The 26,325-nt window shown below is 37.5% G+C and overlaps 3 protein-coding genes across 3 annotated transcripts; all 3 read left to right on the forward strand.

Moving 5' to 3' along the window:
• The first annotated feature begins 12,362 nt into the window (after positions 1-12,362).
• LOC104222718 (probable aquaporin TIP3-2) lies at positions 12,363-15,025 on the forward strand. Its single transcript, XM_009773995.2, has 3 exons — positions 12,363-12,650; positions 13,216-13,466; positions 14,396-15,025. Exons 1-3 carry the CDS (start codon positions 12,515-12,517, stop codon positions 14,786-14,788), a joined length of 780 nt encoding a protein of 259 aa, XP_009772297.1. The 5' UTR covers positions 12,363-12,514; the 3' UTR covers positions 14,789-15,025.
• Positions 15,026-17,490: 2,465 nt separating this feature from the next.
• LOC138870833 (uncharacterized) lies at positions 17,491-18,161 on the forward strand. Its single transcript, XM_070148672.1, has 2 exons — positions 17,491-17,646; positions 17,739-18,161. The coding sequence occupies exons 1-2, from the start codon at positions 17,491-17,493 to the stop codon at positions 18,159-18,161; spliced, it is 579 nt and encodes a 192-aa protein (XP_070004773.1).
• A 152-nt stretch (positions 18,162-18,313) lies between these two features.
• LOC138870834 (uncharacterized) lies at positions 18,314-18,751 on the forward strand. The gene has a single exon (XM_070148673.1). It carries the CDS (start codon positions 18,314-18,316, stop codon positions 18,749-18,751), a length of 438 nt encoding a protein of 145 aa, XP_070004774.1.
• The last annotated feature ends 7,574 nt before the right edge of the window (positions 18,752-26,325 follow it).

Below are 26,325 nucleotides of genomic sequence, written 5' to 3' on the forward strand. Positions count from 1 at the left end.
AGATTGGAGGAAAAGTTAGGGATTTGGTAAGGATTGCTAATTTAAAATTTGTTGTGATTTGTGAATGGCCCGCCAAAATGTTTGGACTTTCTTGTGGGGGCTGGGGGGTCTGGAAGCAAAAAGAAAGAATAAAAAAATTGGGGTGGGGCTAGGTTTTTAAAAATAATCTGCGACTGATTCTGTCGCAAAGCTAGCGACCGTTTCAGTCGCAATTTTAAGAAAATAATTTGACCAAGTTTAAAAATATTTGCGACCGAAACGGACGCAAATGGTAAAATAAAATTGTTTGACTTTTAGTTTTCGACTGAATCCGTTGCAATAATTTATGCCGGATTTTTGCGCGAAACGTTGCGACCAATGTTGTCGGAAAAATAGTCGAAAAAATTAAAAAAAATATAACAAATATTTTTTTTGAAAATTCTGACTGAATCAGTCGCAAATTTGCAACTGATTCTTCGATCGCAAATATTCAGTCGCAAATCAGCTATTTTTTAGTAGTGGTTTGAAGGCTGACATGAAGGTTTGAAGATGGGTATGAAGAATTGAAGGTCTAGCTTGAAAATTTAAAGGCGAAAGATGAAGATTTGAAAATTGAAGATGAAGAAATGAAGATGTGAAGAACAATTTATAAAGAGTCGGGGGAATGATGAACAAGAAAGAAATTCGAGGGTAACCCAAGAAGATTCGAAATAGGAAAGTAAAAAAGTGAAAAAAAGGAAATCGAAACTTTTGTAGGAGTGAAATAATTAATGCGTGACGTTTCGCATTCGATGCCCATCCAGGATGGTCAACAGGCGGCTGACACGTGTTCGAAGTCAGAACGACGCAACTGATGGTACATTTTGCTGACTCGTCAACCCACTTGTAGCGTATGGAGGAAGGAACCGAGGCCAGTTAATCATTTCTCGTCCTTTTTATAAATCTGCTCTCCAAAAAGTAAGGGGACTATCTATGTGGGGCTAAAATCGGGGATAAAATTACTCCCAATTTTTTGGTAAAGAAACAAGAGGACAGCGCGACCCGATATGGCCTCGGGTAAAGTCGATGGCTTCCATAGATCAAAAGCCCGGGGAGGACGAATGGTGCGCCGAAATATCCGCCCTTAACCGGATATTACGGTGCAAATCTAGTCCGATATCAACTGCGTATCAATGTCTACCGGAAGAAAAAGATTTTTACCTTACTTAGCGACTTGTACTAGGATTGAAATCCCCCTATGTGATGACCCAAAAGGTCATCACTTGATTTTAAATTGAATTATGTGTTCCGAGGCCTTGAAAACCTCATTTAGCATCACCTCGATTTGCGTGCGCAATCCTGGCGCGTAGCCAGAAAGCCTAAATATGAAAATCTATGAAAAATGATAAGTTTTGATTATAAAATGAGTTAATTTGACTTTGGTCAACGTTTTGGGTAAACGAATCCAGACCCGTGATGTGACGGTCTTGGAGGGTCCGTAGAAAAATATGGGACTTGGGCGTATGCCCAGAATTGAATTCTGAGGTCCCAAGCCCGAGAAATGAATTTTTAAAGAAAATTATTTTCTGAAATTGTTTAAAGGAATTTGAAATAAATTTTGATTAGAACATGTTGGTATTGGGCCCGTATTTTAGTTCCGACGTCCGGTACATGTCTTATATATGATTTAAGATAACTCTGTGAAGTTTGGTAAGAAATGGATGTCATTTGACGTGATTCGGACCTAAATTGCAAAATTTGATGTTTTAAGAAGTTTGAAATAATTCATTGATTTTGAGGTTTAATTCGATGTTAATGATGTTAATTTGGCGATTTGATCGCACAAATAAGTTCATATGGTGTTTTCGAGATAGTACGTATGTTTGGTTTGGAGCCCCGAGGGCTCGGGTGAGTTTCTGATGTGTTTCGGAAGGTTTTAAACTCTTAAAAAGTTGCAGGTTTTCAGTTGTTGGTATTCTGATATTTCCTTCTTCGCGTTCGCGGGAGGACCCTCGCGAACGCTATATGTCAATTATGTTGAAGGAAATTCCTTCTACGTGAACGCGTAACCCAGGTCGTGAACGCGAGGCGTTGGGGGGTCTTCCCTTTGCGAACGCAGCCCTGGTAACGCGAAGGCTAATTGAGCCTGGGCAGGGGGTGGGGCATTAAACCTACGCAAACGCGACCACATGGATGCGAACGCGAAGGCTCGAGGGGTCATTTCTCTGCGAATGCGAGCCGTATTCCGCGAACGCGAAGGCCTAGCAGGCCTAACCCATCACGAACACGATGGACCTGTTGCGAACTCGATGAGTAATTTCGCCCAGTTATTTTAAGTTCTAAAAACAGAACACATTACGGGATTTTCATTATTTTTCACAAACTTCATCATCTCCACACCTCTTGGGCGATTTTTGAAGAACTTCTTCATCATAACCTCTTGGGTAAGTAATCTTTAACTTGTTTCTTCCATTTTTATCAACACCCACTAGATTTCTAGGCCTAAAACATGTGATTAAGGGTAGAAAATTAGGGATTTGGGTAGAGTTAGGGCTTTTTGATTATTTGGGAATTTGACCACGTTTTGGGGTTAGATTTGAAAAAAAATTATATATTCCGGCTCGTGGGTGAATGGATGATCGGGTTTTGGTCCGAACCTCGTATTTTGACCAAGCGGGCCCGGGGTCAATTTTTTACTTTTTAGGAAGAATGATTAGAAAGCTATAATTAAGCATTGGAATTGGATTGTTTAGCGTTTATTGATGTTATGAAGTCGATTATGTATAGATACAATTGATTTGAGCCGAATTCGAAAGGGAAGGCGGTGTTTGAGGCTTGAGTTGGCCGTGGAAGTTCGAGGTAAGTGTTCGGTATAACCTTAGCTTGAAGGATTAGGAGTTATGTCCTATTTGCTATTTGCTTCTTGTTGAGTACGACATATAGGCATGGTGACGAGTATCTATACATTGGTGTCGAGCAGTGAGTCTTAAATTGATATTTGTTGTGTTCTTAAATGATACTACGGATGCTTTAATTGGTGATTCTCGATATTGAGCAAGGATTTAGTTTTTTTTTTTTTTGGAAAGTAATTATGATTGGGTATTGGTGTTAGCTGAGATGAGTAGGGATTGAATTAAGATTGGTTATAGCTGATTTTTCCTTTTCGGGACGTATATACTTTTACTGTTGAATTCCCTTGTCAGGATAGTGTAGTTTATTGTTGATCCCTTACCGGGACTCGTGGTATGGTTGAGTTTAAGGTATATAAATATATTGGATCGGGTTGCACGCTGCAACATTTATATATATTGGATCGGGTTGTACGTCGCAACATTAATATATATTGGATCGGGTTGCACGTTGCAACAGTAATATAAATAGATCGGGTTGCACGCCGCAACAGTGTTAAATGATAAGAGATCGGGTTGCGTGCCGCAACAGTGTTATTATTGTTTGTTGTAGAACTTGAACAATTCTCTCTTATCACTCTTTAGCTTCTGTTGGATTTGATATGTTCCTCGTAACATGTACCCCCTCCCATTTACATTGTTTATTCCTGTTTATTTTTTTTTGTTGTATATGATATAACTGTACAAGTTTATCTGGAGTCTGGTCCTAGCCTCGTCACTACCTCGTCGGGGTTAGGCAAAACACTTACCAGCACATGGGGTCAGTTGTGCTGATGCTACACTATGCACTATGTGCAGATACCAGAGCAGCATTTGGACAGTAGCACTTGGGGAGCCAACCTTCAGTCCACTCAGAGATCCTGAGGTAGTCCTGCAGGCGTCCGCAGGCCCGTCATTCTCTTCTATCTATTTATATGTTCTGTTTCCACTTGTTTCCGAGACAGACTGTATTTCCTTGTTCATACATTTGTATATAGTATTCATAGAAGTCCGTGGATATTGTGACACCTGTTTCTAGGTAGAGATGCATGTTGGCATTTTCGTACTGATTTTGGCATATGTATTGATTGTGACACCGGTTCCGGGTAGAGGAGTATATTGGCATTGTAGCACTGGCTTGGTTATTTTTTTAGTTGTTTAAATCTTCCGCTCATTTTGTTTATCGTTAATTTTTAAAGTGTTAATTTCCTGTTAATTCAAGTTGTTAAAAAGGATTAAAATGAAAGAGTTAGAATTTCTATATTTCGCGGCTTGCCTAGCTTCTACGAGTAGGCGCCATCACGACTCCCTAGGGTGGGTAATCCGGGTCGTGACACCCTACTATATAAAGAGGGTAACTTTTTATTTTAAGGACCACTGTTGACGTTCATACCAAGGCAATAAAGTTAATTTTTGTTCTCTAGGTACTGTTCAAAGTGTTCTTCAGTTGCTTGTTTATTGAGTTGCAACCGAGCCCATTCCGATGGCCGGATCGGAACCAACTTCTAGTCAGAGATGGATTCAGAATTTAAATTCTATGGGTTCAACTATTAAGGTTTTTAGCATTGAACCCATTATATTTTTAAAGTTATGGGTTCATATCTACTATTTTGTAATTTTAATGAATTTTTACATACAAATTTTTACTTCGCGTCGAAAGTTATGGATTCAGTTGAACATGCGGACAAAACACTACATCCGCCTCTACTTCCAATATCTATCATAAAGCTAGACTTAATCATCCATCGCATTTGGTTTGATCGTTTTGTTTTCCTTTAATTCAATTATTTATTGTTCTCAAATTATTCGTGTTAAATTAAATCACATATCCTTCAAATTGCATATAAATTTAATTGTTAATCATTTTAAGGGTAAACAATACTCTTGTAATTTATCTATTGGACAGGTCATACTACTATAGGATATCAATCTGCGCATGTTATAATTAGTTAATATATCCTATGTGATTTAGTAGTTTAAATTTGTTAGTATTCTCAGTATGTTAAATTCTAGATGATATTTTCTCGAGTTCGCGTACTAGCGTGGATGCGGACTGGAAGAGGAGGTTAAAAATAAAATAAAAGAGAGATGATTGAATTGCAGGAAATGATCAAAACAGTCCCTAATGTATGGACGTTGGATCCATTTGGTCCCTGATGTATAACACCTAATGGAAAAGGTCCTTAATGTATACCAAAAGCTAATAAGTTTGGTCTTTAGCCTTAAAAAGTGACGGTGCCCACTACAAATCCGTTAAAATGAACAGAACCACGTGAGAAACAAAAGTACAAATAAAAACCTTGCCTTCTTCCATCATCTCCAAATGTGAATCCATCTCTTTTCCAACAAAACCCTATTCATCTCTCTTACCAATTAAAAGTCTTATTTGATTGTGCTTTTTGTCATGAATATGCTACTGTATTTTGGAGGTACATCATAAAGTTTACTAGCTATTAGTGATATCCCATTACAGATTTTTGTCTCTTAATTAGATGAACCAGGTGCATACGATAGTAGCATATAACTTAGTAATAAATTCATGAGATGTAGATTTTTGTATGAGGAGCTAAAAATCAAGAATAAATTTACATAACTATGGGACAAAGAAAATAAAGTCTTTCTCTGGTTTAAGAAACACCAGAAAAGATAGCTGCACCATAATAGTTGACATGGCTTAAACAATTAACTAAAACTACTCTTCTAAGATAGTAGATTCATTCAACAAAAAAACAACATCTTCAGGTTTCATCATAGCAAAAAGCAGTAGCACCTTGTCCCATTTAACAAAAAATAACAGCAGATCATGTTAAATATTCCAAGAATCGTGATTCAGTCCAGTATCTTGAGTTGGTCCAGGATTTGCTCTTCTAACCTGCAAGCAAGATAAAAAATAATATTGTATTATAAATCCTTAATGGAGAGTCAATTCATATATTACGCCAAAGATTTTACCGGCAACTTCTCGAAAATTGTTGATGTAGGAGGCATCCAAAAAGCTGAGTCATGTACACCTACTTCTGACTCCACATAGTTTAATTTACATGTTCTCTTATTATGGCCAGGTTTGTGACATAAGCTACAATTGACAGATGTTTGCTTTTTCTTCATTCTTGTTCTACTTGATCCTGCTTCATCAGACTCTCTTCTCCTCAATTTTTGATTTCTTCCCCTCTTGTTTTGTCTTACAAGTCTCGGAGGTAAAGGAGGGACTTTATTCGATTTAGCCCACAATTGCGACCCATTGATCAGAAAGATAGCATTTTCATAATTTTTTTTGTATGTGTCAACTTTATAGCAATCATCAACGTAGTCAATAACATTATCATGTTTAGCCCAGATAGCCGATATTGCATGTTTGCAAGGAATTCTTGTTATTGTCCATTTCCTACAACTACATTTTCTATTTTGGAGGTCAACAGCTCAATTGTCGGCAGTGGATGATCCAAGAATTTCATAGTTCCACATATTCAATTTTCTTGGAATACATGCAGCTGCCGCAGACTCATTCTTATGCAGTAAGCTCTTGATCCGAGGGCAAATATCACCCAAGTTCCATCTTTCTGCTTTATCTCGATTAGCTTGGAATCTTGCCATAAGAAGATACCTTAATTTCTCCAACAACGTAATAATTGGCTTGTCTCGAGTATCAAGAATCATACTGTTAAAATTTTCACACATATTATTCAATAAAACATCACATTTAGCACATGAAGAGAAATGTGATTTGGTCCATTCACTAGGTGCCTTTTCATTCAGCCACATAGCAGCTTCGGCATCTAATTCATACATCTTCTCCATGCAAATATCAGAGAACTTCACAGTTGTAGCCTTGGCAGCAACCCAAAGTGTATGCTTGAGGGATTCTCCAATAAATCCAGCCCTCTTAAAGTTGTTATGGAGGTGTCTCACACAAAATCTATGGCCAACATATGGCAAAACCTCATTAAATGCTTCAATAAGACCCTTTTGTTTGTCGGACATAAAGGTCCAACTTTCTTGATCATCAATCTCTAAGTCACCAACCAAGTGATTTAAAAATCATGCCCATGTCTCCGTAGTTTCGCTTTCAACAACAGCATATGTTATTGGAAATATGTTGTTGTTAGCATCAAGACCCACTGTTGTTAATAATTTATTTCCATACATTGGGCCCTTCAACCAATACCCATCCACACCTACTATTTTGCGACATCCAGCCCTAAATGCCTCTTTACAAGCAGCAAAACACAAATAGATCCTTTGAAATCTATATGGCTTATTAGGCATCTCATTGTTATTAAACTTCATATAAATTAAAGTTACTGGGTTAGTCCTATCAATCTCATTAACATAATCCCAAAGAATGGCAAATTGATCTTTTATATTTCCATCCAGTAATGCAGCTGTCTTTTTCATAGCCGTTCTAGCTTGAGTTGAAGTCACTTGCGCTTTAAGCTCGACGCTGACTGTATCTCTAAATTCAGACAACTTTCATCCCCTATTGTTTTTAATTCTATCAAGATATGTCCTTGCAATAAATGAAGAAGTTATTGTCTAATTATGGTGGTGCCAATTTTTACAACTATGTGAGGACCTATAAGTCTTTATTTGAAATGCCTTGTCCATGTGCATTTTTTACGCCATTATTTTCCATTCGCAATCGCCGTGTATGCACACTGCCCTAATCCGTGTATTATCATTCTTTTTCCACCTGATATACCACCCTTCATTTACCTCATAAGTTGTTACAACATTTTTGAACTCCTTCTTACTTTGAAAGGTATATTCCAAAGCTAACACTAGATTTTTTTCCATCAGTCATTGGATTGTGCTTTGGAAAATCAAAGCTCTCGTTGTCAGAATCACGATCCAAACTCTTGCTGTCTTCAGAGTTTACACAATCAGAATCTCCGTCTTCATTTGACATCTTCCTCTGTACTTCAACACTAACAAGCTCTCTACCATCCTCAAAGCAATGTTTAAATTGTTCAGGTTTATCAACCACTACATCTTCATCCGAAAATTCATTTTCAAAATCCACAAAGTCATCCTTGCCATATAAGTTCTCCCTTTCGAGCTCTTTGTCAACAAGTCCAGTAACATCTTCATCATTTGGAATGCAACTAGTTCGGCAATCAAGCTCAACTAGATCTATTCCAATATAAGAGTCCAAATGTTCAAAAAATAACTCCACTACTCTATCTTTGGGGATGAATTTTTCTATTGTGTGAGCTTCAATTTCGGTGGAGACTAATCTCCATCTGTTACTGAACTTTCCGCATTTATGCCAAAATGTTATCGAGTCAGTAAGATAACCACATATTTCGACCATCTTCTTCAGACCAGCAAAATTGAGATCCTTCATTTTGACATAGTCAAAGTAGTCAACGATTCCACCAACATATTGTTTGGTTGGTTGATGTTTCATCGATCCTTTATGATAAACTTTAATACTGAAAAATGCCTCCTCAGACACAGGATCTACAGATAAAAGAATATATTTTTAACAGGTCAGGACCACATTCTAGATGTTACAAAATGAAGTATGTCTATTTTTAAGCAACACCAACTTCAAAATATTCCTGAATTCACTATGTTATAACAACGAGATAACACAAACGGTAGAAAAAATTGAAAGAGTGGAATTTTATAAGAGGATTAAAAAAATAATAGTAACAACCCATCATATTCTGAATAAAAAATAAGTTGGAAAAACTTTACTTGTCTCGGCAAAAAGCAAAATAACCTATTGTAAATTCTTACCATAACATGGGTTTGATCGGACATCATTTCTTTTGATTAATATTGTTCAAAAATGGAGAAACCTTGCCTGTCTCGACTGATTTTACTCAATTCGTAAGAGAGATAAACAGGGTTTTGTTGGAAAAGAGATGGGTTCACATTTGGTGATGATGGAAGAAGACAGAGTTTTTTGTTTGTACTTTTATTTCTCACGTGTGTTCTGTTCATTTTGACGGATTTTTAGAGGGTGCCGTCACTTTTTAGGGCTAAAGACCAAACTAATTAGCTTTTAATATACATTAAGGACCTTTTCCATTAGGTGTTGCACATCAGGGACCAAATGGATCCGACGTCCATACATTAGGGACGATTTTGATTATTTCCTCATTGAATTGCATTCAAGCAGAGTAGACTTGGTGTCGAAGTTAATTAGGTCAATTAAGGCGTTTGGATTTTAGCGTATATTCTACTTATATATAAGGGATCAGTTAAGGAGCTTCGGGTCGTGCTGTGTGCTATCCAACAGTGATAAAATTGAATTTTTACCTTCTTTTGTGTTTATTTTGATTGGACCACTGTGTATTACTATTGTAGCCCTTTTTTATTTTTAGTTGTGAAGACCAATTTGCCCATTTTTAATATCTCATTAACGTGTCACTTTGCCTGCCAAGTTATCTCATTACGGTGGCCCCACAAGAATGAGGTATCTACTATCTACTCATTGAAGTTTCAGTTTGGAGAAATTACTGTGGCCCCACAGAAGTTTTACTGTGACCCACCTTTTTTTATCTTTAGATTGTTGATAGGCTCTCTTCCTTCCAATATAATGTAAGTAATATAATTAATGATATTAACAAAAGGGTGAATAATATTACACAAATAAAATACTTAATATAATAACTTTAAAATAGTGATAATTTGAACATTACGACTTGCGAACCTAATGGTTAAAATAAGCAACTTTTGTGTATCCGCTCATAATTGCAACAAAAAATAGTACATTTTTCATTAAAATTCGTTATAATGTTCTAAAATAACATATGAATAGGAAAATATATATGTTTCAAAGTTTGAAGTTATAATGTATAGAAGCCCTATTCATCCTCAGTGTTCATTTCATTATTAGTTAGTTCCCAGTATAACATCGGCAGAAACACCATGATACCACTCAGGCCTCAGCTTGATTTAAACATCCATGTGTATATATTTGTGGTTATGGAATTCAATAATTTTAAAAGGAAAAACAAAAAGTCTTTTGGAAAGTTCCAATTGATTATATGGTTGAATAGTTACGTTCTTCTAATTGTCTAACTGTCTATACAAGAATAAAGTGGTGCATACACCAAATTGAGATGCTAAACAAAACCCATTACTTTTATTATATTTTTCAACTGTCGCCAAAATTATAATTTAAATTCAAAAGGAGAGATATGCTCACTTTGACAATGAAACTAACTTCTACATACTAGGTTAGTATATTCAAGAAGGTATAACAATAATTTTTCATTTAGGAAATAAAAAATTCTAAATGGCATACATGATTATTGATTAGACGATTGCAATAAAAAAATTTATCAAATGAATCAAATAAACTCGGTACATGCTTAAACATATTATTTTTCTCTTGAATGTCATTTAGAATAGCTAGATATAAAAGTAAATACTCTTTCGGTCAATACTTTCATTGTCAAATTTTACTAAGTTAGTTTAGGTACTTTTTTTTTTAGCAAAGTCTCCATCTTGCGCTTGGGAAATTTAAGTACTATTAATTAAATTGCTCATATGAGTAATTTGATTTATTCCGGTCATTATTTTATTATTCACTATCATTAAATCGTATGATTGATTACCTTTTTATTTTAAAAATGCAATGTAGTTATTATATAGGCAAGTTCAAAACATAGATATTAGAAAAATGAGAAAAGATATAATGATATTAAGAAAAATTTAAAAGAAATATAAAAATTGATTATATAGAGGTTAACATAGGTATTTAAAAAATTAATTAGAAAATGAGGGGGAGAATGACAATTGCTCAATGTTGAGGGGGGAATTTGAATTTTAAAGCAGAGTTAGAAGGGTGTAAATTATTTTCACCCAGAAAGAAACGAAGACTTTTGAAATTTATGGTCTAAAACAACCCTAAGCTATTTTTGTAATTATAAATCATCTCATTAAGAGTAAAAGAGAAATTCTATAATTAAATTATTTTAAATATAAAAAGACATCTTTTTTTAGGGCTATATTAGATTGCATGAAAGTTTAAACTCTTATAAATTGAGAATTGCATTAAATTATTTTGAAGGAAAATAACTTTTTCCTCAGGATTTAGTTCAAATACTTTTTGTAGAACTTAAATTGTCTTTTTTTTTCTTTTACTTAATCTCTACAATCGTATTTAATTTGTTACGCAGTAAGAATAAATTCAGTTGCCTTTACTATGGTAAACTTGAAAAACAAGGGCGTAGAATTTTCTAGAAGACACTATATGATGCCAACTTCGTACTATGTTGATAAAACATATCTTTATTACATGACTAATATAAAAACATATGCTATAAGTAATTACTTCAAATAAATTAAATACACCAAATTCGGGTTTTGAATATGTCACACATTACACTAGAGTTGGAAATAATTAAGACTAATAATGAATGAGATGAGTCGCCATGTGACTCACTCTTAGCTCAATATTCATCCCCGGCAAAGACTGATTTTCACCTTTTGCATTTGGAATTTCAGTTGGGTTAGTAACAACTATGAGTAGATTCAGAAATTTGTTTACCTTCATGTGATATTTGCACCAGATTAATGTTGTTACTTAATTTCAAGTGTAAAGTTAATTTCTTTTTTTTGGAAAAAGGTCTGCAGTTTGCCAAACAGAGAATGTAACGTCTTTACTCTTAAAAGCTATCTTCATTTATTAATGTCTATTTATAGAACACAACTTAGAGATGCAAACAGTAGTAGAAGAGAATTGAACAAACTATAACACATACGTTTAATCTAAATTAATATGAAAACGAGTTCAACAAATATTTACAAAAGGAAGTTGGTTACACTTAATTATTAAAAAATATCTTTTGTTAGTTCTAATTCGTTTATCAGATCATGTCGCTAACTCCATAATCCTACTCAAAAAATTAAAAGAAAAAACAAGTGAATTCTTAAAAGAATCACCAAAGATGCTACCATTTGTTTAACAACAATAATGGCCGCAAGGCTGAGAACATTTTTTGCACTGCATATAATAGATCATTTACGATAATAGACAGGAAAAAAATATTTTTTGGATAAATTTTTAAAGGTGTAGATTGACTAATTTGTCTATTACAAGAAAACTGGACAAATATACGAGCAGACAATATTTAATATAATGCATGGTACAAGTAGCGCATAAATTTTGAAAAGTAAATAATATAGAGGACTGTCAATCTGAACTAAAAATGTTCGCCTCATTCTATTTGGTGATCGATGAATATAGCCAACTATGTCATCCTTTTAAAACGCTTAGAAAATTTCTGAATAGTATCAATATAGTGTTACATTAAGAATCGTCAAAAAAAATTAAGCCAAGGTATATATTTACACATTATTGCTCCTATAGTTGTTGGGCCCGGGCTTAGCCCAGATATAACCGCACTAGTAGATGTAAGAGAGTAAAGATGAATACGGTGTTGATTGGATCGAATAGACAACGCATGCAAGTACGCAGTACGTGTCAGTATTCATGCACAAGTTCTCCCAAGTGTCCACTTAAATCCATTTTTATCTATCTAGAACCCACCTATAACCCCCTCGACAATATCGATAGTTCTCGTCTTTCTCTGATCTCTTCATCTTTATCTTTTCTTCTCAAGTAAACAAGAATTAAGTATACGGATAGTGATTGTAAAGGCTGTTGGTCCAAATAAGAAGAAATTAAGGTGAAGTGGTTTACTTAGATAATGCAGCCACCTCGCAGATATGCCTTTGGGAGGGTGGATGAGGCCACGCACCCTGATTCCATGCGAGCCACCTTGTCCGAGTTCCTCTCTACCTTCATCTTCGTCTTTGCTGGGGAAGGCTCTGCTCTTGCTCTTGGTAAATAAATAACTACACCAATTCTGCATCTTTCAGTCCCATCTCGTTATATTTGAGTTCTGTGCACTAACCGTTGTATATACCGCCTCCGTTTCAGTTTCAATTTAAAATATATGAGCTAGTTTCACACGGTAAGGTAGACTTTTGAAACTTGTGCTCTCAAGAGCTTAAGGAATAAAAACTTTGTGGGCTTATGATATTTTGTGTGGTTACCTTTTCGTTAAGGGTAAAATGGGTGAAATGAAAAGTTTAAAGTTGAACTATTTCTAAATTAAAAAATATGTCATTTATTTTGGAACAGACTAAAAATAAAAGACCTCATGTAATTTATTTGGAACGGAGAGATTAGTATTTTTTACACAAAATTGACTTATAATAATAAATACTTTACTAACACTTTATGTCAAGCCATATATATATATGGGGGGGGGGGGGGTTACCTTAATTATTAGAGAAAGAATATGCTAATTCGTCTCCTAGTAAAATTGCATTTGAAATCATTTACTGCTCTGCTCGATCATGCATGCATGCAAAAAAGCTATAACTCTGAATGTGAAATATGCAGATAAGTTGTATCCCGACACAGCTTTAGGAGCATCAAGATTGACGGCCATCGCACTGGCACATGCACTGTCGCTCTTTGCAGCAGTAGCGTCGAGCATGAACGTCTCGGGCGGACATATTAACCCAGCTGTCACTTTTGGTGCCCTCGTGGGTGGCAGGATTAGCGTTCTTCGTGCTGTCTACTATTGGGTTGCTCAGCTCCTTGGTGCTGTTGTAGCCTCTGCCTTGTTGAGGCTTGCTACTGATGGCTTGGTAAGATGGATCTAGCCACTTTGGATGTATTTAATAAATATTTTTTTGAAAAATAGTTTCCACCCTCCAACACATTTTTAAAGCTTCTTATTACCTGCACGAGTCCCACTGTCATTAGCACCTTTTTTTAGTACTCCTTGAGCTAATCCCTTATTATTTTCCTTGAGCTAATCCCTTATTGTTTTCGAGCAATACCCCTTATTGTTTCGAGCAATACGTTTATTTGCTAATTAATACAATGGCCGGTCATAGTTAAGTAAAGATGTTATGTGGGTTCGCTTGGATTATGCTATGTATGAAAAATCTTTTTAGATTTCATAGTGGATCTTGATCATTTATTTATAGTTCTTGTATTAACCGGTCCGGAGAGAATGAGTCATATCTCCAAACGTGAATGTTTGAGTAATTAACCTGAATAGTCTCTCATCTAACTGCTTAAAGTTAAAATAGAAAGCGGACATACTAGTATATAATCTATGTATAATTAGTATGTAATTTATGTTATTGATTGGAAAATGTAAACAGTTAATGTTGCTATTTGTGTAAGGATATTTTCCTGTCATACCATACAAGTTTTATTTTCCTTGTTCGTCTTTCCTGCTCAATCAGCTTGCTTTTAGTGAATACTGTAGTCTTGTATATTCTGGTTTTCCATTGAAGTGAGGAAGGAATCCTCTTACTTGATCCTTGACCAGCAGCTAGCTAACTCATTATACAGTTACTCTTCAGTCTCAATTGGTGTGTCACTTTTTGTTTTATGTAAATTTTGACCAATATTTTAAAATATATTTTTTTCTCATATTGAATTGCAAGTAACTTACAATACTTTATGTAGATAGTTTATGAATATAATATTGAGTTTATCTGTTTAGTCAAATCGACTGTCCAAGTCTCACATTGAGTTTGTTGCAAATTTCTTGTGGTTTCAGAGGCCACTGGGATTCGGAGTAGCAGCAGGAGTTGGCAACTTGAACGCACTTGTGATGGAAATAGTAATGACATTTGGGCTGGTATACACAGTATATGCAACTGCCATTGATCCAAAGAGGGGAAGTTTGGGCATCATTGCACCTCTCGCCATTGCTTTCATAGTTGGGGCTAATATCTTTGTTGGTGGGCCTTTTGAAGGGGCATCCATGAATCCTGCAAGGGCATTTGGGCCTGCTCTTGTGGGCTGGAGGTGGAGGAACCATTGGATCTACTGGTTGGGCCCATTTATAGGTGCAGCCATTGCTGGACTTATCTATGAGTTTGGGCTTATACAATCTGAAATTGCTCCAATCCACACTCACCATCAACCCTTGGCTCCAGAAGATTACTAAATAGCACATTCAAGATTTGTGCTGAGACTCCTACACTCGTTTCGTGAAGTTTGTCTGTGTTTTAATGTAGTCGCGTGGAGAGTTTGTTTAATAGTTACATTTTGTAAGCTTCTAAATAATAGCATAATGTTGCCAGTAATAATTTATGTGTCTTTAATGCTCCTTTTTTCGTCGTTTGTGTATATTGCTCAGACACCAGTGTTTATGAAATTTTAACAGATCATGATAAATCCGAAATTTAAGGCGACTCTTGAAATATTACGAGTCTATTAGAGTACTTCACAAAAACCCTAATCAATGCTTATAAATAAGATTATATATATCCTTCAAAGACGATTTCAGTAGTTTCATACACTTTCGGAATATGCATAAAGCGATTAAATAGTCTATCTCCGAAATAATTCATAAAATTTTAGGAATATTCATTAAGAGATAAAAATATGTTAAATATGTTTTGCTTAAATTTCTAGTAATCGAATCCAAACGGAATAACATGCTTCTTGATCATCAAATACATTAAGGAGGTGCATATCATTCTATGTTCGAGAAATATGCCGCTAAGGCCCTCGAATTATGAATAATAAATCAGAGGGAACAAATAAAATTGTACCTGCATTGTTTATCAAGAAATTTATGTTTCTTCATAGTCTTATTGTAATTTTAATTTTATTTTTCTGCACAAATTTATTGGAAACAACCATATCACTAATATGGCCCCTTCCAAAATCTGAATAAGGGAAGTCCGAGTCTTGGTTAAATACATGAATAAAATGAGCTCCCAAATGCTATGTAGGGCGATGCAGTTTTAAGGTATCGGGTTCAATCTAAAATTTTTGACAACAACTATAAAATTATGCATTAATATATATATAATGGGTTCAATGATAAGAATTTCAAGTTCAATGTACAAAGATCACTAGCAGAAATCACTATAGTGATTCACTTGAAATTCCCGTCAAGGTGCATGGTGCAAACTAAAGGACGGTTGTTCGATTGGTGCATAATGAGTGCAGTTCTTTATACTCGGTTGGTGCAGAAGAATGAGTTCCTAATATGCAATTGGTCCAGAAAAAAGATGCAATGAATTAAGCAGGCAGAACTATGCTCCGTTGCTTTCTAATATAAGATCTAACTGAAGGGCTGTCCTCCTTTTAAATTAGAGAATAATAATGAATGGGAGGAGAACGATCTGATGTTCAAATTGGTAAAAAACAATTAGGTAGTATTTTATCATTTGTCTAAATCTTCATGCGAAAGTTACTCAATATATGTGATAGGTGAGCAGATCAAACGGGTTCATATAAATCCGCTTTGCCGAAAAATTATAGGTATATCTCATTTTTCTTTAAGAAAATAAGCGGATAAGTAAGATTTTGAATCCACTTTGACAGAAACAGAGCGCACAGCTCGCTGGCACAGGAGGTTCATTATTTTCCAAGGATCCCAAGTTCGAACTAGCCAACAATGTCTCCTCTATATATAATGTCTCCTCTATATATAAACTTTTTACTTTTTCTCCAGTAAAAGCTTTCGTGGAACCTGCATCTTCGCTCATTAAATAATTCCCCTATTCCTATATTCATTAGAAATAGAAAATATTTTTTTTTGTTTCTTTTCCAAATAAAACTATAATTTGAAAAGTGTAGACCTAGGCTACACGTTTTTGCCTCTCTTTTGTTTTTGTTTTTTTACTATATAAATCTATTTCTTTATTCATTAGGAAAAAAACTATATATTAAATATTAAATAGTCTCCGAATCTCAAAAAACCCCATGTCTCTTGGTTAAAAACTTTCACCCATAAAACATTCAAACCTCAAGGTCTCCACCATCGGCCGTAGCCTCGCTTTTGTTTGCCCACTGCCATCTCGCTAGAATCCATCTCTCGCGCCATCCGCAAAGTCACCAATCAGGTTTTTCTTTATTCTCTATTTTTTGTATAATGTATCTAATTATCTCTGATTATAAAATTAGCATGGTTGTGTGTGAATTGTGATTTCTTCAAATAAGAAAAATATGCACCTCTTAAAATCATTGGTAATTACAGTTGGGTTTGGGTATTTCTTCTCTCTTGTAATTTGGGAATTGGCACCAATCACCATCATTATTTTGAATTGAGTTTAAGATTATTCTTGTTTGTGATGCTAGTTGAAACATAAGTTTAAATATACTTATTAAATTATTGTTCTAATTAGAAATTTAATTTGGTAATCCAGTTTCAAAATTCAATGAAGAGATATTTCACTCCAGCATCTTCCAAGTTGCCACAATCAAGTTCTTCCCGTCAAAATGCTCCTCCCGGGGAAGAAAATCTGAACCAATTAGAAGAACAACCTCCTTCGTCTAAAAAAACAAAGACAAGGAGCTGATCTGGACTCTTTAAAGGATGATCCAAAGGAAAGAATATCTATTAGGGACTATCATCCAAATGAGCGTGATGAAATTAGAAGAGCATACCTTCAAAGAGGTCCTTACCAACCTCGAAATCACAAGTTTCCTAAAAGAGATTTTTTCGGTTTAAAGCATCGTTTTAATCCCAAATGGGTTGATCAATATCATGATTGGTTGGAGTATAGCGTGATAGAAGATGCAGCTTATTGTTTGTGTTGTCATTTATTTCAAGATGAAAGCATTCATCAAGGTGGAGGTGATGTATTTTCGAGTATAGAATTTAAAAGTTGGCATAAAAAGAAAAGATTAGACATGCATATTGGAGGGCTGAGCAGTATTCATAACCAAGCAAAGAAAAAATGTGAAGATCTAATGCAACAAAAACAGTCAATTCAAACTGCATTTCATAGGAAATCCACTCAAACAAAGCTCAAACACCGACATCGTTTAAAGGCTTCAATTGAGGTGGTGAGACTCCTTTTGAATCAAGGATTAGCATTCCGCGGACATCGTGAAGTGAATCATCATTAAACAAAGGTAACTTTCTTGAAATCCTTAAGTGGTATGCAAAAAGGTGTGATAAAATCCGTGATCTTGTATTGGAAAAGGCTCCAAAAAATGATAAGTTGACTTCTCATAAAATTCAAAAAGATATTGTCACTGCATGTAAGCTTGAGACAATTAAAGCTATTATAGAGGATCTAAATGGTGACAATTTTGCATTGTTAGTGGATGAATCTTGTGACATTTCACGCAAAGAACAAATGGTTATTGTCTTGCGTTATATTGATAGAATGAGATCTATGGTGGAGCAGTTTATTGGGATCGTACATATTCATGGCACTAGTGCTTTATGTTTAAAGGAAGTAATTGTTAATTACCTTGCTCAACATTCTTTGAGTTTATCTTATGTACGTGTACAATGCTATGATGGAGCGAGCAATATGCAAGGGGATCTAAGTGGCATTAAAACTTTGATTTGAAAAGAAAGTAGATCAGCTAATTCTATTCATTGTTTTGCTCATCAACTTCAACTGACCCTTGTTGTAGTCTGTAAAAAATGTCTTGAAGTGGGAGAACTTGTGTTATTGATTTCTAACATATTAAATGTAGTGGGGGGGGTTCTTTTAAGCGTATGGATGATCTTCGACAATCTCAAACAGAAAAACTTCAAGAGGCATTAGATATGGGAGAAATTGATACTGGCAAGGGCTTAAATCAAGAACTTGATCTAGCTAGAGCTGCTGATACTCGTTGGGGGTCGCACTATAAATCTTTTAAGAACTTTATTAATATGTTTGGCTCTATTATTGATGTTCTAGATACTATCGTTGTTGATGCACGGTCTTTAGAAGAAAGATCTAAGGCAACAGGATATCTTAGAACATGTCAAACATTTGAGGTTTCTTTCACATTACACTTAATAAGAGATGTTTTGGTGATCACAAATGAGCTTAATGCATCCTTACAGAAGAAAGAACAGGATATTGCAAATGTTGTTCTACTTATTGATGTGGCAAGGAAACGATTGCAAAGGCTAAGGGATGTTACAACCCATATCCACATGTGTTAGTTCATGTCATATATTAGTTAACATAAATCCAAGAAGGAATTATCTTTGAGATGATAAGAAGTCAATCCTATTGGTCTTAAGTGATACAAGAGTGTATAAGGGTGATTAACCAGTATTAGAAGTTAAACGAATCAAGGATGTTGTAACTCGTATTTTCAGGTAATCTAGCGGTGCTTAATACACTCAAGAGGTCATTTATTAAGGTATTTTAATCATATAATATCCGTATCATAAGTCTTGAAGTCAAACGAGTTATGAAACAAAAGTCGACAAAAGTTGTCGCAACTTAGGTTCATAATTTTACTTAAACATTAGGTCAAATGTTTCTAATCTTTTCTCATAATTTACAAGGAATTACGGGGTGATCTACCAACCAAATTAAAGATCTATGAGTCTAGTTTCCAACGCATTAAACCGTTCATCGATACGATCTCGGAGTAGAGAGATATTCGCGTTTTCGCGAGACTGCGCCAAGCACCTCTCTATGGGGCCCACTAAGTCGGTTTAAGATATTTGGACTTATATAGGATGACCACAACCCGTTTTTAGTCATTTCTTTTCACTATTTTCAGACCTTAGAACCCTAGGAACATCCTCTCAAGGTTCTCTCAAGATTCAAGACCCAAAAAAGGGCAAACAACACAAATCAAGTGTCGGGAATTCCGTGGCGCTAGTAAGTCTCTTGTTCTTCTTGTTGTTGCTCATTTTTGTGTCGTTCCAGCTCGTGTGGGAGGTTGTTTTAAAGGGTATATGTTCTGTAAATACTCCCTAATGTTCTTAATATTAATCCTAGGTGATTTCAAGCCTTCTAAAGTGATTCTAGTGCCGAAAAACACTAATTGATCGCTAGTTTCATTTTTTTGTTGTTGTGGCAGCATTGGAGGGATATTTCTTGGAAATTTAAGGTCAAATTGGAGTTGTTCTTTCTGTATAAAGGTAAGGAACCTCTTACTCTATATGTATTTAAGATTATCCAAGTTGCGGCTAAGCCATTGAAGCTAGAACTTGTGAGATATATATCGAAAGGTTTGGTAGTAGTGTTATTGTTTTGTGGACTGTTTTGCGTTGTTGTTGGGCTGCGTATTTTACTACTATCTTGTGGAGTTTTGGAGGAGGAAGGGTGTGGAGAAACACCATATATATGTAGGTTTATGGGCTGATAGTTATTCGTAACATTTCCAGGTTGTTTGACACGACTACGGTGGTCGTCGTATGTATGGAGTGATTAGGCTGTGTGTGGACTATTTCGGGAGGCTCAATATGTTTATTATTGATGATGTTTGGGCTGTTTGGTGATTGTTTTGAATGGTGTGAGGTCATATATATAGGGGAGGTGTTGTCCGTTTCATCGTAAAATAGGTTGTGGTCGATACATAATAGTTATGACGCTTAAATGATAACGATAGTATCGTTTCTCTTATTGTAGACTAAGGAGTTTTGACAATTGCATAGCTTGAGATTGGGGCAGTATATACAAGGTATGTGAGGCTATCCCTTTCCTTCTTTTGCACGACTCCGATTGCACATAATGTAATGAACGATCTTCCAAGATACTCTACTCTTAGAAGCTAGCAGTACTTACATTGTTTTCCCTCTTATGGAACGATTGATGTTAATGTTGCTTCTCTTAGTCTTATGTTATCAATGTTGTTGGTACTTCCTGATTCTTATAAGGTTCATAGTGAAGAGTTAGTCCTAATAACGTGTACAGAGGATACCGACCTTACGTCACTCCGAAAGGTTTAGAATGTGATTCCATGAGTCGAGCATGCATTATATATATGTATCTATTTTACTCTACCGAGCCACGCTATAGTTGGCCGGGTACGGCACCTATTGTGCAACCACTGATCAGTTGGGTTTTACCGAGCTCCACGTGGCCGGGTACGATTCTACCGAGCCTATTATGGTCGGGTACGATATGATGATGATGATGCCCACAGAGGCGAATGCTTTAAAGGTTTATGTATTTATACATATGTATCATGCATTTCATGTAAGTAGCCCTCAGAGGTACTAAGATGTTACAGGTTGTATATTCTCTATCCTTGCTTACATTACTGATCGTATTTATGGTTCCTTGCCTTACATACTCAGTACTTTATTCGTACTGACGTCCTTTTATTTGTGGACGCTGCATGTCGTGCTGCAGGTCCTGATAGACAGGCAGGTACAGCTCCCCCACCACAGTAGATCAGCGGTGATTGGCGAGATCCCTTCTCCGGACTTGCCTTGGTCTTGGTATGCAATTTTTGTTATAGACATTATGGGTATGTCGGGGCCCTATTCCGGCTATGTTGCAACACTTATGTTCTTTTAGAGGCTCATAGACAGGTGTCGGCTCATGTATAGTTTGGTATGCCTTGTCGGCTAGTTTTTGTTGTATAGTCTTTCATAGTAGCGTGGTAGCTCATACCTTATATGTAGTTTCTTGATTGTCTGGTCATCCCCTGCTATGTATATGCATGCCATCATATTTTATTGCTGGTTGTCCATGATCTAGGTCTACCATTTATATTGATCTCGTCAGCCTTAAAAGATAATAATGAAGGTTAGATGAAATGTACGTTGGTGCTCGGCAAGTGTGGTCGGGTGCTAGTCATGGCCCTTCAGTTTGGGTCGTGACAAACTTGGTATCAGAGCAAGTCTGTCCTAGGGGTTGTCTATGAGCCGTGTCTAGTAGAGTCTTGATTATGGATGTGTAGCGCGCCACATTTATAATCAGGAGGCTACATGACATCTAGGGTTGTTACCTTCTTCCTGAATCTAGATCGTGCGTAGAGTTGAGTCGTAAGTGTTCGTCTCTAATATTCACCTTGTTTTTTTCCAGTGATGCCTTCGACTAGGAAGCAAACGATTAGTAGGCGGCTTGATACAGCAGTGGGAGAGGGTACCAGTCAGGTTCCCCAAGTCAGAGCAGGACAAAGTGAGGCTCAAAGTGAGATGCCCTCTCATACCTCATCTACTCCATCTCCTCCAGAGGATATTAGAAGGCACCCAGCGCCTCCAGTTCCTTCGTCTGACACTCCAGACCAGGATATGCGGAGTGCTTTGCAGTTATTGACTAGCTTGGTAGCTGCTCAGGCTCAGAGGCAGAATACAGGTGCTGCTGAGAAACCAGTTAGTACAAGAGTTCGTGATTTTATTAATTTAGACCCTCCAGTGTTTACCGGATCAGACCCCAAGGAGGACCCACAGACTTTTATTGACCAGGTTCATCGTACACTTCGGGTTATGCATGTTAGTGATACAGAGGCAGTAGAGTTGGCTTCTTATCGGTTACGGGATTTAGCGGTTCTCTGGTATGATAGTTGGGAGAGATCCAGGGGTCCGAACCCTCCTCCAGCTGTGTGGAAGGAATTTTCTGAGGCCTTTCTTCGTCACTACTTGCCAGTTGAGATACGACGAGCTAGAGCTGATAAGTTCTTGAACCTTAGACAAGGTAATATGAGTGTACGAGAGTACAGTATGCAGTTTGATTCTTTGGCAAGGTATGCTCCCCATATGGTGGCCGAGATGAGTGATAGGGTGCATATGTTCGTGAATGGGTTGGGACCACATCTGATAAATGAGTGTACGACAACCTCCTTGGTGGAGGGCATGGATATTTCCCGTATTCAAGCTTATGCCCAGACCCTAGAGGATCGTAAGCGCCAGCAGAGGGCAGTTAGGGAGCAGGATAGAGGCCAGCATAAGAGGGCGAGATTTGCAGGGTATTCTGATGACTTCAGAGGCCGCATCAGGCCACAGTTTTCGAGGAGTTCGGCGCCACCTGTAGCTAGTGCTCCTCCACAGTTTCAGAGGCCTCGATATGATCGATCCTATTCTGGTCCAGGTCAGAGTTCGCGGGCATCTGGCTCGCAACATCACAGGGATACTAGTCAGATGAGACCCCCAACACCACATTGTGATCAGTGCGGCAAGGCCCACTTTGGACTGTGTCGTCGAGGTTCTGATGCATGCTATTCGTGCGGGCAGCCTGGCCATATGATGCGGGATTGTCCTAATAGAGGAGGTGATGGTATGGCTCAGCCGACTGGATCTGTGTCTGGTTCTTCCTCATCAGTTCGACCTCCAGCACGGGGTTTTCAGCAGTCGACAGGTCGTGGTAGGGGTAGAGGTGCAGTGCCGAGTTCGAGTGGTGCTCAAAATCGAACCTATGCTCTAGTAGGTCGACAGGATCTCGAGTCGTCTCCAGATGTTGTTACAGGTATTATATCTGTGTTTTCTTATGATGTATATGCGTTGATTGATCCGGGATCTACATTATCATATGTTACACCCTTTGTGGCTAATAAGTTTGGCATTGAACCTGAATTGATAAGTAAACCCCTCGCGGTATCTACTCCGATAGGAGATTCTGTGATTGCTAGAAGGGTATATAGAGGTTGCACTGTGATGATTTGTAGTCGTCAAACCTCGGCAAATTTATTTGAGTTAGAAATGGTTGATTTTGATGTGATAATGGGAATGGACTGGTTGGCCTCATGCTATGCAAATGTTGACTGTCGTACGAAGATGGTTAGGTTCCAATTTCCGGGTGAACCCGTCATTGAATGGAAAGGGAACATTGCTACACCGAAAGGTAGGTTTATTTCCTATCTTAAGGCAAGGAAAATGATCTCAAAAGGTTACATTTATCATCTCGTTCGCGTTAGGGATGTGGAGGCGAAACCGCCTACTTTACAATCAATCCCTGTGGTCAACGAATTCCCAGATGTTTTCCCAGATGAACTCCCAGGCCTTCCTCCTGAAAGGGAGATTGAGTTTAGCATTGATGTGTTACCTGACACTCAACCGATCTCTATTCCTCCATACAGAATGGCCCCGGCAGAGTTGCGAGAGTTGAAGGTGCAGTTGAAGGACTTGCTGGATAAGGGCTTTATTAGGCCTAGCACTTCACCTTGGGGTGCACCAGTCCTATTCGTGCGGAAGAAAGACGGGTCGTTACGGATGTGTATCGACTATCGACAGTTGAATAAGTCTACTATAAAGAACAAGTATCCACTTCCAAGAATTGATGACCTGTTTGACCAACTCCAGGGTGCCAAGTATTTCTCCAAGATTGATTTACGTTCAGGGTATCATCAGGTAAGGGTTAGGGAGAAAGATATTCCAAAGACGGCCTTCCGGACAAGATATGGGCACTTTGAGTTCTTGGTGATGTCGTTCGGGCTAACAAATGCCCCAGCAGCTTTTATGGATCTCATGAATACTATATTCAGGCCCTATCTTGATGTGTTCGTGATTGTATTCATTGATGACATTCTAGTGTATTCTCGTTCGGAGGCGGAACACGCGGGCCACTTGCGGATAGTATTACAGACGCTTCAGGATCGTAAGTTATATGCTAAGCTCTCCAAATGTGAATTCTGGCTGAACTCAGTAGCATTCCTTGGCCATGTGATATCTGATGAGGGTATTAGTGTCGACACTCAGAAGATCGATGCAGTAAAGAATTGGCCGAGACCTACAACACCATCAGAAGTCCGCAGCTTCCTAGGACTAGCAGGATATTATAGGCGGTTTGTAGAAGGATTTTCCTCTATATCATCACCATTGACTAAGTTAACACAAAAAGCTACCAAATTCCAGTGGTCTGACACTTGTGAACGTAGTTTTCAGGAGCTGAAGAATCGATTGACATCTGCACCAGTGCTCACTCTTCCTGAAGGAACAGAAGATTATGTGGTATATTGTGATGCCTCAGGTATAGGTTTGGGGTGCGTATTGATGCAGCGTGGGAATGTGATTGCTTATGCATCAAGACAATTGAAGAAGCATGAAAAGAATTATCCAACCCATGATTTGGAATTGGCTGCAGTAATATATGCTTTGAAGATATGGCGGCACTACTTATACGGCGTCCATGTTGACATCTACACAGATCACAAGAGTTTACAATACATCTTCAAGCAGAAAGAGTTGAATTTGAGGCAGCGTAGGTGGCTTGAATTATTGAAAGACTACGACGTCGAGATATTGTATCATCCCGGTAAAGCCAATGTTGTGGCAGACGCTCTCAGCCGTAAATCAATGGGAAGCTTAGTACATATTGAGGCAGGTAGATGGGGGTTGATTAAAGAGCTTCATCAGCTAGCCAATATGAGAATCAGATTGTTAGACTCTAATGACGGAGGTGTTACTGTACAGAATACATCAGAATCATCTTTGGTAGCCGAGGTAAAAGCACGACAATATGAAGATCCTATCTTAGTACGATTAAGAGAAAGCATTCAACAGTGTAAAAGTATGGCTTTTAGGATCGGAAAAGATGGGGCACTGAGATACCAGAGCCGATTGTGTGTGCCTAATGTGGCAGGGTTGCGAGAGAAGATTATGAATGAGATTCATCAATCCCGATATTCCATCCATCCTGGCTCGACAAAGATGTATCATGATGTCAAGGAGCAGTATTGGTGGGATAATATGAAGAAGTCTATTGCTGAATTTGTAGCCCAGTGTCCCAATTGTCAACAAGTAAAGATAGAACATCAGAAACCCGGTGGATTGCTTCAAAATATAGAGATTCCGACCTGGAAGTGGGAGGTGATTAATATGGACTTCATTATTGGATTACCTCGCTCTTATCATAAGTTTGACTCCATCTGGGTGATAATTGATCGACTTACAAAATGTGCCCATTTTCTGCCAGTGAAGACAACTTACGCGGCTGAAGATTATGCAAAGTTGTATATCAAGGAGATTGTTAGGCTTCATGGTGTGCCCATATCTATTATATCAGACCGAGGAGCTCAATTTACGGCTAACTTTTGGAGGTCTTTCCAGAAGGGTTTAGGCACACAGGTAAATCTCAGCACTGCATTTCATCCGCAGACTGACGGACAGGCTGAACGTACCATTCAGACACTGGAAGATATGCTACGAGCATGTGTTCTAGATTTTAAGGGGAATTGGGATGATCATCTTCCACTCATAGAATTCGCCTATAACAATAGCTACCATTCCAGTATTAAAATGGCCCCATACGAGGCACTATACGGGAGGAGATGTAGATCACCAGTTGGATGGTTCGAAGTCGGTGAAACAGAATTATATGGGCCAGATTTGATTCACCAAGCTATTGAGAAGGTGAAAGTGATACAGGAGCGATTGAGGACGGCACAAAGCAGGCAAAAATCTTATTCTGATGTCCGACGTCGTGATCTAGAGTTTGAGGTTGGTGATTGGGTTTTCCTGAGGATCTCACCAATGAAGGGTATTATGCGTTTTGGGAAGAAAGGTAAGCTGAGTCCAAGGTATATCGGGCCGTATAAAATTCTTCGACGGATTGGACAGGTTGCTTATGAGTTAGAATTGCCATCCGAATTGGAATTTGTCCACCCGGTATTCCATGTATCTATGTTGAGAAAATGTATTGGAGACCCTTCTCGAGTCGTCCCTATCAAAGATGTACAAGTTACAGAGGACCTATCATATGAAGAAGTGCCAGTGGCGATATTAGATCGGCAAGTCCGCAAGCTGAGAACAAAAGATGTAGCTTCCGTCAAAGTATTGTGGAGGAACAAAAATATGGAAGAAATGACATGGGAAGCAGAAAAGGAGATGAAGTC

This window comes from Nicotiana sylvestris, chromosome 6 (assembly GCF_000393655.2).
Source record: "Nicotiana sylvestris chromosome 6, ASM39365v2, whole genome shotgun sequence".
Classification (NCBI taxonomy): Eukaryota; Viridiplantae; Streptophyta; class Magnoliopsida; order Solanales; family Solanaceae; genus Nicotiana; species Nicotiana sylvestris.

Coding starts and splice junctions, on each gene's coding strand:
- LOC138870834 (XM_070148673.1), top strand. CDS start 18,314: ATGGATGATCTTCGACAATCTCAAACAGAAAAACTTCAAGAGGCATTA.
- LOC138870833 (XM_070148672.1), top strand. CDS start 17,491: ATGCATATTGGAGGGCTGAGCAGTATTCATAACCAAGCAAAGAAAAAA. Junction 17,647..17,738: donor TAAAGGCTTCAATTGAGGTG/GTGAGACTCCTT, acceptor GAAATCCTTAAG/TGGTATGCAAAAAGGTGTGA.
- LOC104222718 (XM_009773995.2), top strand. CDS start 12,515: ATGCAGCCACCTCGCAGATATGCCTTTGGGAGGGTGGATGAGGCCACG. Junction 12,651..13,215: donor AGGCTCTGCTCTTGCTCTTG/GTAAATAAATAA, acceptor TGAAATATGCAG/ATAAGTTGTATCCCGACACA. Junction 13,467..14,395: donor GGCTTGCTACTGATGGCTTG/GTAAGATGGATC, acceptor TTGTGGTTTCAG/AGGCCACTGGGATTCGGAGT.